The sequence below is a fragment of the Scyliorhinus canicula genome, chromosome 12 (genome assembly GCF_902713615.1).
Source record: "Scyliorhinus canicula chromosome 12, sScyCan1.1, whole genome shotgun sequence".
Taxonomy (NCBI): domain Eukaryota; kingdom Metazoa; phylum Chordata; class Chondrichthyes; order Carcharhiniformes; family Scyliorhinidae; genus Scyliorhinus; species Scyliorhinus canicula.
This window is the reverse complement of record NC_052157.1, coordinates 112,568,595-112,580,655: the sequence shown is the minus strand read 5'-3', so window position 1 is coordinate 112,580,655 and position 12,061 is coordinate 112,568,595. Positions and strand designations below refer to the sequence as shown.

At 45.2% G+C, this 12,061-nt stretch overlaps 1 protein-coding gene across 9 annotated transcripts in view; it reads left to right on the top strand.

Moving 5' to 3' along the window:
* gtf2ird1 (GTF2I repeat domain containing 1) overlaps positions 1-12,061 on the top strand; it is a 237,864-nt gene that overhangs the window by 132,248 nt on the left and 93,555 nt on the right. For all 9 annotated transcript variants that reach the window (XR_005462554.1, XM_038813774.1, XM_038813778.1 and 6 more), the window contains 2 exons: positions 7,649-7,677; positions 11,204-11,284. Coding sequence is in view for 8 of the 9 variants with exons in the window: in XM_038813774.1 (XP_038669702.1) it covers positions 7,649-7,677; positions 11,204-11,284 (110 nt within the window). In the remaining variant the exon portion in view is untranslated. The remainder of the gene's footprint in view (positions 1-7,648; positions 7,678-11,203; positions 11,285-12,061) is intronic.

The window sequence follows — 12,061 nt, the reverse complement described above, 5'->3', positions numbered from 1 at the left end:
GACAAATCCTTCCTGCTTTCCTGGCAAGCTCCTATTAGAAGATTGGATCTCCCATTCATGTTTAAGTGATTATTAAAAAAGCCTGAATTAGCTCACCCCTGGACTGTCTCACCAAACACAATCCAAATTATGTTGTTGGAATTTTCCAGAAATTGCACCGAGCGTTGGATCAGGTGAGAAAACCTGTGAAAGTCATTGGTTTCATAGCTGCCCTTTATCGCCTGATCCAGCGGCATTCTGTGCAATTTCAAAGTGCTGGTGAGGATCACACGACGAGCCCCGGTGGCGGGGGTAGGGGGGCGGGGTTGCGTGGCCTAAACTCACCGGCAATGCGGGGATTCTGAGATCAGGGTGCCATTTGTTTTAGGGTTCCCCAATCTCAAAGTGAAGTTAAAGCCCCCACCCCTCTTTCTCCACCCCAAATCCAGACAAGGGTGTGAACCTGATTTCATCGGCAGTGAGGAAGATCTCAAACTGAGATCTTGCCGCCGCAAATCCTGTTAAGACCCTCTCGCGAGAGTTAGCGGCCATAATGGGGGTCTCGCCCGTAGTGAACAGGTCCTGAAAACCATGGCCTATGACGCTTACCCAAGCCATACCGATCACAATAGGGCCACGGTATTCGCCTACACAACCCAAAGATGTGCAGGGTAGGCGGATTGGCCGAGCAAAATTGCCCCTTAATTGGAAAAAAATTAATTGGGTGTTCTAAATTTTTTTTGAAAAGTGATGGGATCTGAATCTGTATTCTCCAGATTATTAATCAGGTTTCTCTGGATTACGAGTTCACTAATATGACTACTACCATAGAATGGTAACCGCCCTTACCCAAGTTGCCAGTCTTCATGAGTGAGTCAAATAGTAAATGTTAGCAGTCCCTTGAGTGTATTCCATCAGAAAGCTGCTCAGTTCTGTCCACACTGCACATCCGTATATCAGTAGGGATAGTGGAAAGCGATGAGAGCCCTGGCTGATTGCCCTTCTCCCTGCCCAGCATCCTGAGGACAACTGCTATGCCCCCAACTTCTCCACAGCTGAAAGAATAGACCAATCAAACTGGTAAATTATGGTCTGTTTCAATGATGTCCTCCTGCCTTAGCCTTTACCCAAAAGGACCCAGCCATTCATATCAGAATGGAAGAAATTCGAGGTAAAATGATTATTGACTGTAATAATTAGGCTGGAGTCAAGATTCCTGCCTGCTGTTCTTTCCCAATTATGTCTGCTCCGCCCATACAATATTTTTCCTTCAAAGATCCAAGCTGTAGGACGAGAAAAAGCATTTCAGATTCACCCAGTGTTGAGATACCAAACATTTCCGATACGGTCCTTCCTCCAGATTGTAAGCGCAGCAATATGTTTATACCTCAATTGCTTGTTTCTGTAGAAATACGATAGTTTAAGCCGTGGATCAACTTTCAGTCCCAATTTTTTTTTCCAAACATGCAAATGCAGTGATAGGAATCCCATCCAAAAGTGACATCATCTGGTTTCCTGCCAACGTAACTAAAATAACATACAGTTATTGGGTTGTTCTTCGAGTCCCCAGAGAAAAGAAATATGCTCAACATTGTGGACAGCTCTCCTTTAGATTAAATGGACCAGGCTTCCCGGTTGTTCACTTCACCTGGTTCTTCCGGTCATGCCAACGGCGCACCTCCGACACAGGTTTCCCAGCGGCATGGGGTGGATTTAATGGGCATTCCCATTGGCAGTGGCGACACCAGAAGATCCCGCCACATCAGAGAACCTCGCCAAACTTTTTCATCAAATATGTTGTTGAGGTTACAATTTTAATGACAATTGATATAGTGAGAGTAATGGTGCTTACTGTTATTTATGCATAAGTAGTACATAATTTCGGCAGCCAGGCAGTTAAACCCAACTCTCCCAAAGTTGCTGTCTGAGTGTTATCATTATCAGCAGCTTTACGTAAACAGTATTTCACTGTCCAGCTCACTATTGGGATGCTGTGAAGTTGGTTTATTTACAGGGTAGCTGGAGACTAAACTCAATACTGAAGGATTGTCATCTCGAGTGTAAGCACCCTTTTTAAAAAAAATAATTTTTATTGGAATTTTTTACAGAAAATATGACAACAAACAATGAAATGCAACAAAATAACCCCATAATAACTGTAACACCCCCAAGACCTTATCAACACATGTACCCCAACCCCGATGAACAACAAGAGACCTTAAAAATAAATTAAAATTAAATAAACAAACATAGCCATCGTCCCCCCTTCTTCCCCCCTTTCTCCCCCCCCCTTTCTCCCCCCCCTTTCTCCCCCCCCTTTCTCCCCCCCCCTTTCTCCCCTCCCCTTTCTCCCCCCCCCTTTCTCCCCCCCCTTTCTCCCCCCCCTTTCTCCCCCCCCTTTCTCCCCCCCCTTTCTCCCCCCCCTTTCTCCCCCCCCTTTCTCCCCTTCCCCCCCTTTCCCCCCCCCTTCCCCCCAGGTTGCTGCTGCTGCTGTCCCAGTACCCTATCGTTGAGCCAGAAAGTCGAGGAAAGGTTGCCACCGCCTAAAGAACCCTTGTACCGATCCTCTCAGGGCGAATTTGACCCTCTCTAGCTTGATAAAACCCGCCATGTCATTGATCCAGGTCTCCATGCTTGGGGGCCTCGCATCCTTCCATTGTAGCAAGATCCTCCGCCGGGCTACTAGGGACGCAAAGGCCAGCACACCGGCCTCTTTCGCCTCCTGCACTCCCGGCTCCACTCTAACCCCAAAAATTGCGAGTCCCCATCCTGGCTTGACCCTGGGTAAGCACCCTTTTAACTGCAACATAAGTGTTAATTTTTTGCTAATTATCCTTTCCGGAACTCAAAGCTAACCATTGCAAGCATTCGTTCAAGAATTAATTGTTGGACATTTTTAAAATGTCAAAAATAATTTTATTTTAAAAGAATTTTACTTCTCCTTTCAATCTCTTCACTTTCTTTCTCCAACCTTTCTTCCCCTCTTTTTATTTCTCTTTCTGTTCCTGATTTCACATCAAATTCACCCACTCTAATTTGCAATTCCTCTTGAGCTTTGCACTGTCAATGTTTTAAGAGATACCCTATAACATATCTTCAGGACACATTTCCTTGTTTCTCTTGCACCTCCTTCAATTTGGTCTACTGTGTGGTCTGCTCTACATTGGGGGGACTAGACACAGGATGGGTGACCACAGGCTTTGCGGAACACCTTCGCACAGTCTGCAAGCATGACCCCCAACCTTCCTGTCATTTGCCAGTTCAATTCACCATCTTGCGTGCGTGCCCACAGCCTGTCCTTGGCCTGCTGCAATGTTCCCGTGAAGCTCCACGCAAACTGGTGGAGCAGCATCTCAAAGTCTGATTCGGCATTTTACAACCTTCTGGACTCAACATTGAGTTCAACAACACTAGACTGTAAACTTTCTCCTCTATCTTTACTCCTTCATTTTGTCCCAATGAAACCCTCCCCCCACCCCCACTGGACCATGCGTCACTTGTTTTTCTGTTTGCTTTCACTGAGCACTGACCTTTGCTCTGCGATGAACACTTTCTGCTATTTTATCTTTATGCCACTATCAGCATCTTCTTTAGTCTTTTAATGTTACCATTAACACTTTATTGTCTTATGTCCATGACATTATCAAATTGCTACTTCATTCCCACCTATCCCCGACCTTCTATTCTGCTCCACCTTCCCAGCCGCCTTTCCAACTTTATAATCTGTCAAGAGGCTGGTTTTGGCCTTTGCTTCTCTGGCAGCCCAGAGATGGATACTGTTAATGTGGAGGGACTCGAAGTCCCGGAAATCAGAGACCTGGGTTAGTGACATGGCTGGGTTTCTCAGTCCTGAGAAAATAAAGTTCGCCCTAAGAGTGTCAATGTTAGGGTTCGTCTGGAGGTGGCAGCCATTTGTTGACATTTTCAGGGAAAATTAAATGTCAGCAGAGGCATAAATCTGGGGGGGCCGGGGGGGGTTGCCGGTTTAGGCTATTGTTTCAGTGTTGTGGGTGTGAGGAACGTGTGAGGGATGGAAATGTCTTATATACTATGTTCATGTTGTTGTTGTTATTGTTATTATTAAAAACTACAAATACCCTAATAAAATGTTTTAAGAAAAGCAACATTACCGTCACATTCCCATCCCTTTTCAGCTCTGAAGAAGAAACATACGGACTTGAAACGTTAACTCTGTTTTGTTCTCCACAGATGCTGCCTGACCTGCTGAGTTTATCTGGCATTTTCTGTTTTTTATTTCCCCTGTTCCCCCTGCTGTGCCACTATCGGCTCACACTGTCAGTAACCTATGGGAACAAGGTTTTGAACTGAGAGGTTTCGGGGCAGGTCCAGCTCACAGAAGGCACCATTCTTAGATCCTCTGCCACAGCAAAGTCTTGGCAATACCAGGGCTGAGGGTCTTCACTGACATAACAGCAAACAGGATTATTATTTAAATGATAAAATATTAAAGCATGCTGCTGTGCAGAGAGACCTGGGTGTGCTGGTGCATGAGTCACAGAAAGTTGGTTTACAGGCGCAACAGGTGATTAAGAAGGCGAATGGAATTTTGTCCTTCATTGCTAGAGGGATGGAGTTTAGACTAGGGAGATTATGCTGCAATTGTATAAGGTGTTAGTGAGGCCACACCTGGAGTATTGTGTTCAGTTTTGGTCTCCTTACTTGAGAAAGGACGTACTGGCACTGGAGGGTGTGCAGATGAGATTCACTAGGTTAATCCCAGAGCTGAAGGGGTTGGATTACGAGGAAAGGTTGAGTAGACTGGGACTGTACTCATTGGAATTTAGAAGGATGAGGGGGGATCTTATAGAAACATATAAAATTATGAAGGGAATAGATAGGATAGATGCGGACAGGTTATTTCCACTGGCGGGTGAAAGCAGAACTAGGGGACATAGCCTCAAAATAAGGGGAAGTAGATTTAGGACTGAGTTTAGGAGGAACTTCTTCACCCAAAGGGCTGTGAATCTATGGAATTCCTTGCCCAGTGAAGCAGTTGAGGCTCTTTCATTAAATGTTTTTAAGGTAAAGATAGATAGTTTTTTGAAGAATAAAGGGATTAAGGGTTATGGTGTTCGGGCCGGAAAGTGGAGCTGAGTCCACAAAGGATCAGCCATGATCTCATTGAATGGCGGAGCAGGCTCGAGGGGCCAGATGGCCTACTCCTGCTCCTAGTTCTTGTGTTCTTGTATGCAGATTAGAAAGGCGGAGGTTGTGCTCCACGGGGCACAGCAGGTTCAGAAGAGATTTGAAAGAGACGTTTAAGGTCATGAACAGTTTTGCACAGAGTAAATAAAGAGAAACTGTTTCCAGTGGCAGAAAGATTGGCAACCAGAGGAAAAGTGATTTCAGGTCATTGGCAACGTGAGGAATTTTATAGCAAATGGTTGTCATCTGGGATGTGTTGCCTGAAAGTAGATGAATAATAACTTTCAAAAGGATGTTGGATAAAAGTGAAGGGAATTTATTTTTACCGGGCTATGGGGACACAGTTGGGGAATGGTGCTAGTTGGATAGAACAAGTGTGATGGGTCAAATGGCCTCCTTTGTGCTATCTCATCCTACGATCCTATAACACATCTAAAAATGTTTGAATAAAAAAGTCCTTGTCCGCTCGGTAAAAATATTTCCCAAAAACCAAGTGCTATCACTGACGAAAGGGCCAATTGAAGACTTTCTCTCGATCAATCTTTCATACATAATCTGGTTTCCCCTCCTCTTCAATGGGCGGCAGGGTAGCACAGTGGTTAGCACTGCTGCCATACAGCACCAGGGGCCCAGGTTCGAATCTGGCCTTGGGTGACTGTGTGGAGTTTGTACGTTCTCCCCGTGTCTGCGTGGGTTTCTCCGGTTTCCTCACACAGTTCAAAGATGTGCAGGTAAGGTGGGGTTACGGGGATAGGATAGGGAGTGGGCCGAGGTAGGGTGCTCTTTCAGAGGGTCGGTGCAGACTCGATGGGCCAAATGCACTGGAGGGATTCTGTGGAGATTTAACACCTCTCCACTTGAGGCTACCGACTCCCTAGGACTGAGAGGTGGAAATTGCCTGCGGCATCACCTCCTTCATACTATTTGCATTAGCCTCCCCAAGATCCTGTCAACCTCATTCAATTATGTAATGAACCTCCAATTCTTGTTGATCCCCTCTATTTTCATCAGACAACCTTATGATCCCACTCCTCATGGATGTGGCACGGTTGCCCTGAAATTTAATATTCATTCAGACATGTTGGAAAAGTGGACCTAAACATTTCTTTAAAATTCTTTACAAAGTTTTGCAATCCATCCACCAGGCCTGGAGCATTTTCCCCCTTTCAGTCCACTTATCTTTCAGGAGACATACAGCTGAACAGGGGACACCTTGTCTAAAAGATAGAAGGCAGAGAGCCGGGGTAAAGGGTAGTTATTCCAATCAGAGAAGAAGAGAAAGCAGTGTTCCACAAGAATCCGTGCTGGGATCATTGTTATTCCAACACAGACACAATGGGCCGAGTGGCTGCCTTCAGTGCACTCACCATTGTGCGATTCTGTACCAGAACTGAGCTGTTACAGCTATCAGCAAAAACTGGGCATTCTCTTTATTAAAGAGTTAGAGGACTTCTGGTAGAGGTCCTTGTTAAATGGGTTGAACAGGAGAGCCAAAGAGAGAGTGTTTTCACTTGTGAGAGAGTCCAAGGTGATGAAGGTAAAGCAGTCGGGAAAATCCAATAATAAATCCAATAATTCTGATCGGGAAGTAAGGAGCAATTTTAGAAGGAAACTAGACAACTACATTAGAGAAAAGGGAAAAGGAAAGATGTGTTGAGTGGGTGAGGTGAAGTATAGTGAATAGGAGGTGACGTGTGTTTATTATAAACATGAAAACAGGCTAGTTAGACCCAATGACCTATTTCTGTGGTGTATAAAATTACCAAATTGCCCCTGTCTACATCAATGGGAATAAAGTTGAAAGGGTCGAGAGCTTCAGGTTTTTAGGTGTTCAGATCACCAACAACCTGTCCTGGTCCCCCCATGCCGACACTACGACTCTGCTTTATCAGAAGTTTTTAGGAAAGTTGGCATGTCAGCTACGACTCTCACTAACTTTTCAGATACACCATAGAAAGCATTCTTTCTGGTTGTATCACAGCTTGGTATGGATCATGCTCTGCCCAAGAAAGGCAGCCAGCATAATTAAGGACCCCACCCTCCCCGGACATACTCTCGTCCACCTTCTTTGTCAGGAAAAAGATACAAAAGTTTGAGGTCATGTACCAACCGGCTCAAGAACAGCTTCTTCCCTACTGCCATCAGAGTTTTGAATGGACCTACCTCGTATTGAGTTAATCTTTTCTCTACACCTTGCTATGACTGTAACGTTATATTCTGCAGTCTCGCCTTCCTTCTCTATGTACGGTATGCATTGTTTGTACAGCATGCAAGAAACAATACTTTTCACTGTATACTAATACATGTGACAATAATAAATCAAATCAAATTGCCAAAATTGTAATTCATTACTTGTCCTTCCTGATAGCCTCATTGCGCAAATGCCCCTATACATTAATTGCAAAGGAAGATTTTCTAGCTGTTTACTTTATAGCCAAACTCTTTAGATTCTGCCCTGCATAATAAAGTTTCAAATTTTGAAAAGTGCTTTTTCTCTTATCAGGTCTATGAAGATTAAAGAAAATGAAACGGGTGAGTAACTGTGATTTGTGTATTATGCTCCGTTTGAAAATTGCACATCGAACCTTCCTGTCTTTGTTATTTTAAACTTATTTTTACAGCTTCACAGCTGCTGAAAGTTAGATTCCAGAATTGAATGCATTGAGTCTCAAGAAAGCAGCAGGAGGGGGTCACTCCTTTCGGCAAGAAAACTCCACCCAGCTTTTTGTTCTCCCAACTTCACTTTCCAAATATACACCCACTCACGCAACGCACACTCAAACACACATGTGCTTACACATGCTCTCACACACACATGTTCCTACACGTGTGCACACATGCTTGCACACACATGCGTGCACACATACACATGTGCATGCTAACTCACACACAGGCTAGCTCTCACACACATACGGACGCTCGGTCACATACAGTTGCACACACCCACAAATGCTCATATTCACTCGCTTACTTGCACGCACACTCTCGCACAGGCACATATATACACACACACACTCCCATGCACTCTCAAACACACACACATATACACACACAACTTCCACATGTCATAATATACACCAGTATATCATGGTGCAGACACACACTGATGGACACACACAGGGACAAATCAACATGTACAAACACCGCAGCCAATCACCAGTTAGAATACACACACTATAAAGGCAGAGGGCACCACGGTTCCCCCTCATTCTGGGTGCTGCCTCTCAGTGTAACAAGAACTCATCCAGCCCAGCACAGACTCACACCACGTGCTGAGAGAATCAACTGGTTCGGACAAGACTTAAGTCTCTAGTTTAAGTTAGCATCATTTAGACCCACAGTCATTGTGTGTTAGTTAGTTAGAAGTTAGTTAATAAAATTGAGTTGAACCTTCATCAGTGTTGGAAGTGTCTGTTCATCTCTCAAGCCTACACTAGCCACCACTTCACCACATACACTCTCTCACACAAATACACCACACAGGAGGGTCCTCAAGGCCAGCCCTGGTGGAGAAAAATGACCCTGCCTCATTTCACGACGCTCATCCTCACTGTGGAATACCTTGATCTGAGGACATGGTACAGTATTATTCATTCTCTATTTTAAAACAGACAAAATAATTTGTGCCATTCCTGCTTCCTCAGCTGCAATTCTGTTTCAAGACCTGTTTCTTAATGATCGCTAAAGGCTTTGGCTATTTCAGTATCAGAGCCAGTGATGTCCTGTAAACTGATAACTTGTGGCTCATTTCATACTTTTACAGAGGCATAACACAAAAACATTAACCTCTCTGTTAATATTAGTGAGGGAAAATAAACAGTGTTTCTTTTATTAACAGCATGAGAAATGTTCATGTCTGCACTAAAATATGGCATTGCAGATGTTGTAATTTGTTCGTAGGAATGGAACTAAGGGACTTTAGTATGAATAAAACCGCATTGGAGTGGTGGGCTTAGCAGAATTTAGTTTTTCTATAAAGTTTAGTTGTATAATTAAATTCCGTAATCTATGGAGAAGGAGAGAGAGGTGAAGATTATGGAGCTCAATGTCACATAGACAAAGAATCAAACAGGACATAGGATAGGGTGGGATCAATTGGGTTAGGACCTTGCATCATCATTTGGCGAAAATAGTTAACAGGGAGGGCAATTGATATCCATATTCTGGAGTCCTGTTGAATTGTGTTTGAAAGTGGGGAACTTTTATTTGAAGGTTAAATAGCTTGAGGGGAGTCCATGCTTAAGTTTTGTTGGAAGGAGCAGGTTAGAGATTGATTCCTCTTTTTGTCTTTGTGGTAAACCACTGTTACACCTGTATTAGGTGATGTAAGGTAGGACCTGTACTACAGGTTCGACGGTAGTCCCTGCCTGCTATAAATATGCGTGTCCTCTATTCAGCAGCCATTTTACCAGCTGCTGTGGGAGGCCACACATCTTACTGCAATAAAGCCACAGTTGTATCCAATCTTAGTCTTTGTACAATTGATCGTGCATCAATTTATTGGCCTCTCGCTCCTTTTAACGCCTCAGCGTGGATTTCAAAGGGCCCCTCCCCTCCACTGACCGAAACACGTATATTCTCAGTGTGGTCGATGAGTAGTCCAGATTCCCCTTCGCCATCCCATGCCCCGATATGACGTCTGCCACCGTCATCAAAGCCCTCCACACAATCTTTGCTCTGTTCAGTTTCCCCGCCTACATCCACAGTGACAGGGGATCCTCATTCATGAGTGATGAGCTGCGTCAGTTCCTGCTCAGCAGGGGTATCGCCTCCAGCAGGACGACCAGCTATAATCCCCGGGGAAACGGGCAGGTAGAGAGGGAGAACGGGACGGTATGGAGGACTATCCCACTGGCCCTACAGTCCAGGAACCTCCCAGCCTCTCGCTGGCGGGAGGTCCTCCCTGATGCATTACACTCCATCCGGTTACTACTGTGCACCGCTACGAATAACACACCCCATGAACATCTTTTTGCCTTCCCCAGGAAGTCCACATCCGGGGTGTCGCTCCCGACTTGGCTCACAGCTCCAGGACCGGTCCTGCTCCGTAGGAATGTCCGACTCCACAAGGCGTACCCGTTGGTGGATAGGGTGCACTTGCTCCATGCCAACCCCCAGTATGCCTATGTGGTGTACCCCGACGGCTGCCAAGTTACTGTCTCCCTCCGGGACCTGGCACCAGCAGGTTCCACCCATACACACTTCTCCGGCCCAGCGCCAACCTCCCCTCCCTGGCACTCCCAACATTAACCCCACCAGGATCATCCCTCCTTCCCCTGCCCACACCAGAGGATGAAGAGGATTTCAGCACACTCCCGGAGTCATCCAACATCAGGCCAGCATCGACATCGCCGCCACCGCAATGTCGCTCCCAGCGGAACGTCAAGGCACCAGACCGGTTGAATCTCTTACTGGTACCGGACTTTCAAAGGACATTTTTTTCCCCTGATAAAACACTGTACATAAATTCACTACTGTATATAGTTCTCCACCACCCCCGCCGGACTCATTTTTAACAGGGGGTGAATGTGGTAAACCACTGTTACACCTCTATTAGGTGATGTAAGGTAGGACCTGTACTACAGGTTCGCCAGTAGCTGCTGCCTGCTATAAATATGCGTGTCCTCTATTCAGCAGCCATTTCACCAGCTGCTGTGGGAGGCCACACATCTTACTGCAATAAAGCCACAGTTGTATCCAACCGTAGTCTTTGTACAATTGATCATGCATCAGTCTTTCTGGGTTCCTGTTGCAGAACAAAGGCAGAAATCTGATCCTAGCACCATAAATAATTCAATGTAACTCTGGGCTTCCAGTAGACGTTGAACTACCCTGTTCCTTTCCTCCCTCCTTTCCTCTATCCGTCCGCCCCTCCCTCCGTCCTGGCCCATGCCTGACACATTGGTGCAACCATTGACCAACATCGCCTGGTGAAGGACGGCACCAAGAGGACCCGACCTTTGACCTGACCCACTCCCAGCATGCTGCCCATGATGCCATGGGAGACTGTGCAACAGATTTTCTGACCATGAGTTTCCTCTTCCTCCTCCGCTCACAGGTACCTCCATTGATCTGACAACAATGAAGAAAGTGAAGACAGAACCAGAAGATTCAGAAATTATTCAGATTACTGTACAAGGTAAAAAAAAAAACCCTCATTGGATGGTAATTGTTGAACAGGCAATAACTGGTGAGACAAATCTGACTGCAAGTTTTCAATTGCCTTTTGACATAGTTTCAGAGACTTGTCTGTAATATGAGCAACGGTTGACCCAGCATTAATGGTGCCAGCGAGAGACTCAGTAACTGGGGCCTTTATTGTCATCACCAGCTTTCCTGACCTTGTTTCTTAATCTCTGCTGCCTCCTGTAATGTTCCAGTCGGATGGCCTAATTTATATTACAAGAACACTTGTAGCTAAAGCTATGAACAATTTATTAACATTAACTGTGGGTCAAATATACACAAACAACACATGATTAATAGTATGAATATGCACAAGCAGCTCCTCCCCAGCTTCCTCCAGCCAGTCTGAGGGGGTCACCTGAATCTAATATTCACTTATATACTAGTCAGACTCCTAGCGATCAATCAGTGAATTACAACACAGCCATGATATCACTACACCTCCCTCTTTAAAAGCCTGAGTAGGGTATGGATCAATGTGAGGAATAGTGGGCAATTGTAAATGGTGACAAATCAGACACTCCAAACATGCAGCCACTGGCTATAAAGATGGTGAAAGGACAGGAATTAAAGTCTGTCCATTCCTGGTCTCAGTTGGAATATAGTGTCCCTATTTTGATAGCCTATTTTAATATCGAGGTGGTGGAGAGAATGCAAAATCTATAAGTAATAATGGTAGCAGGAGGGAGGGACTAGAGAAAAATTGGGAAGCGTTTTACATCGGAACTAA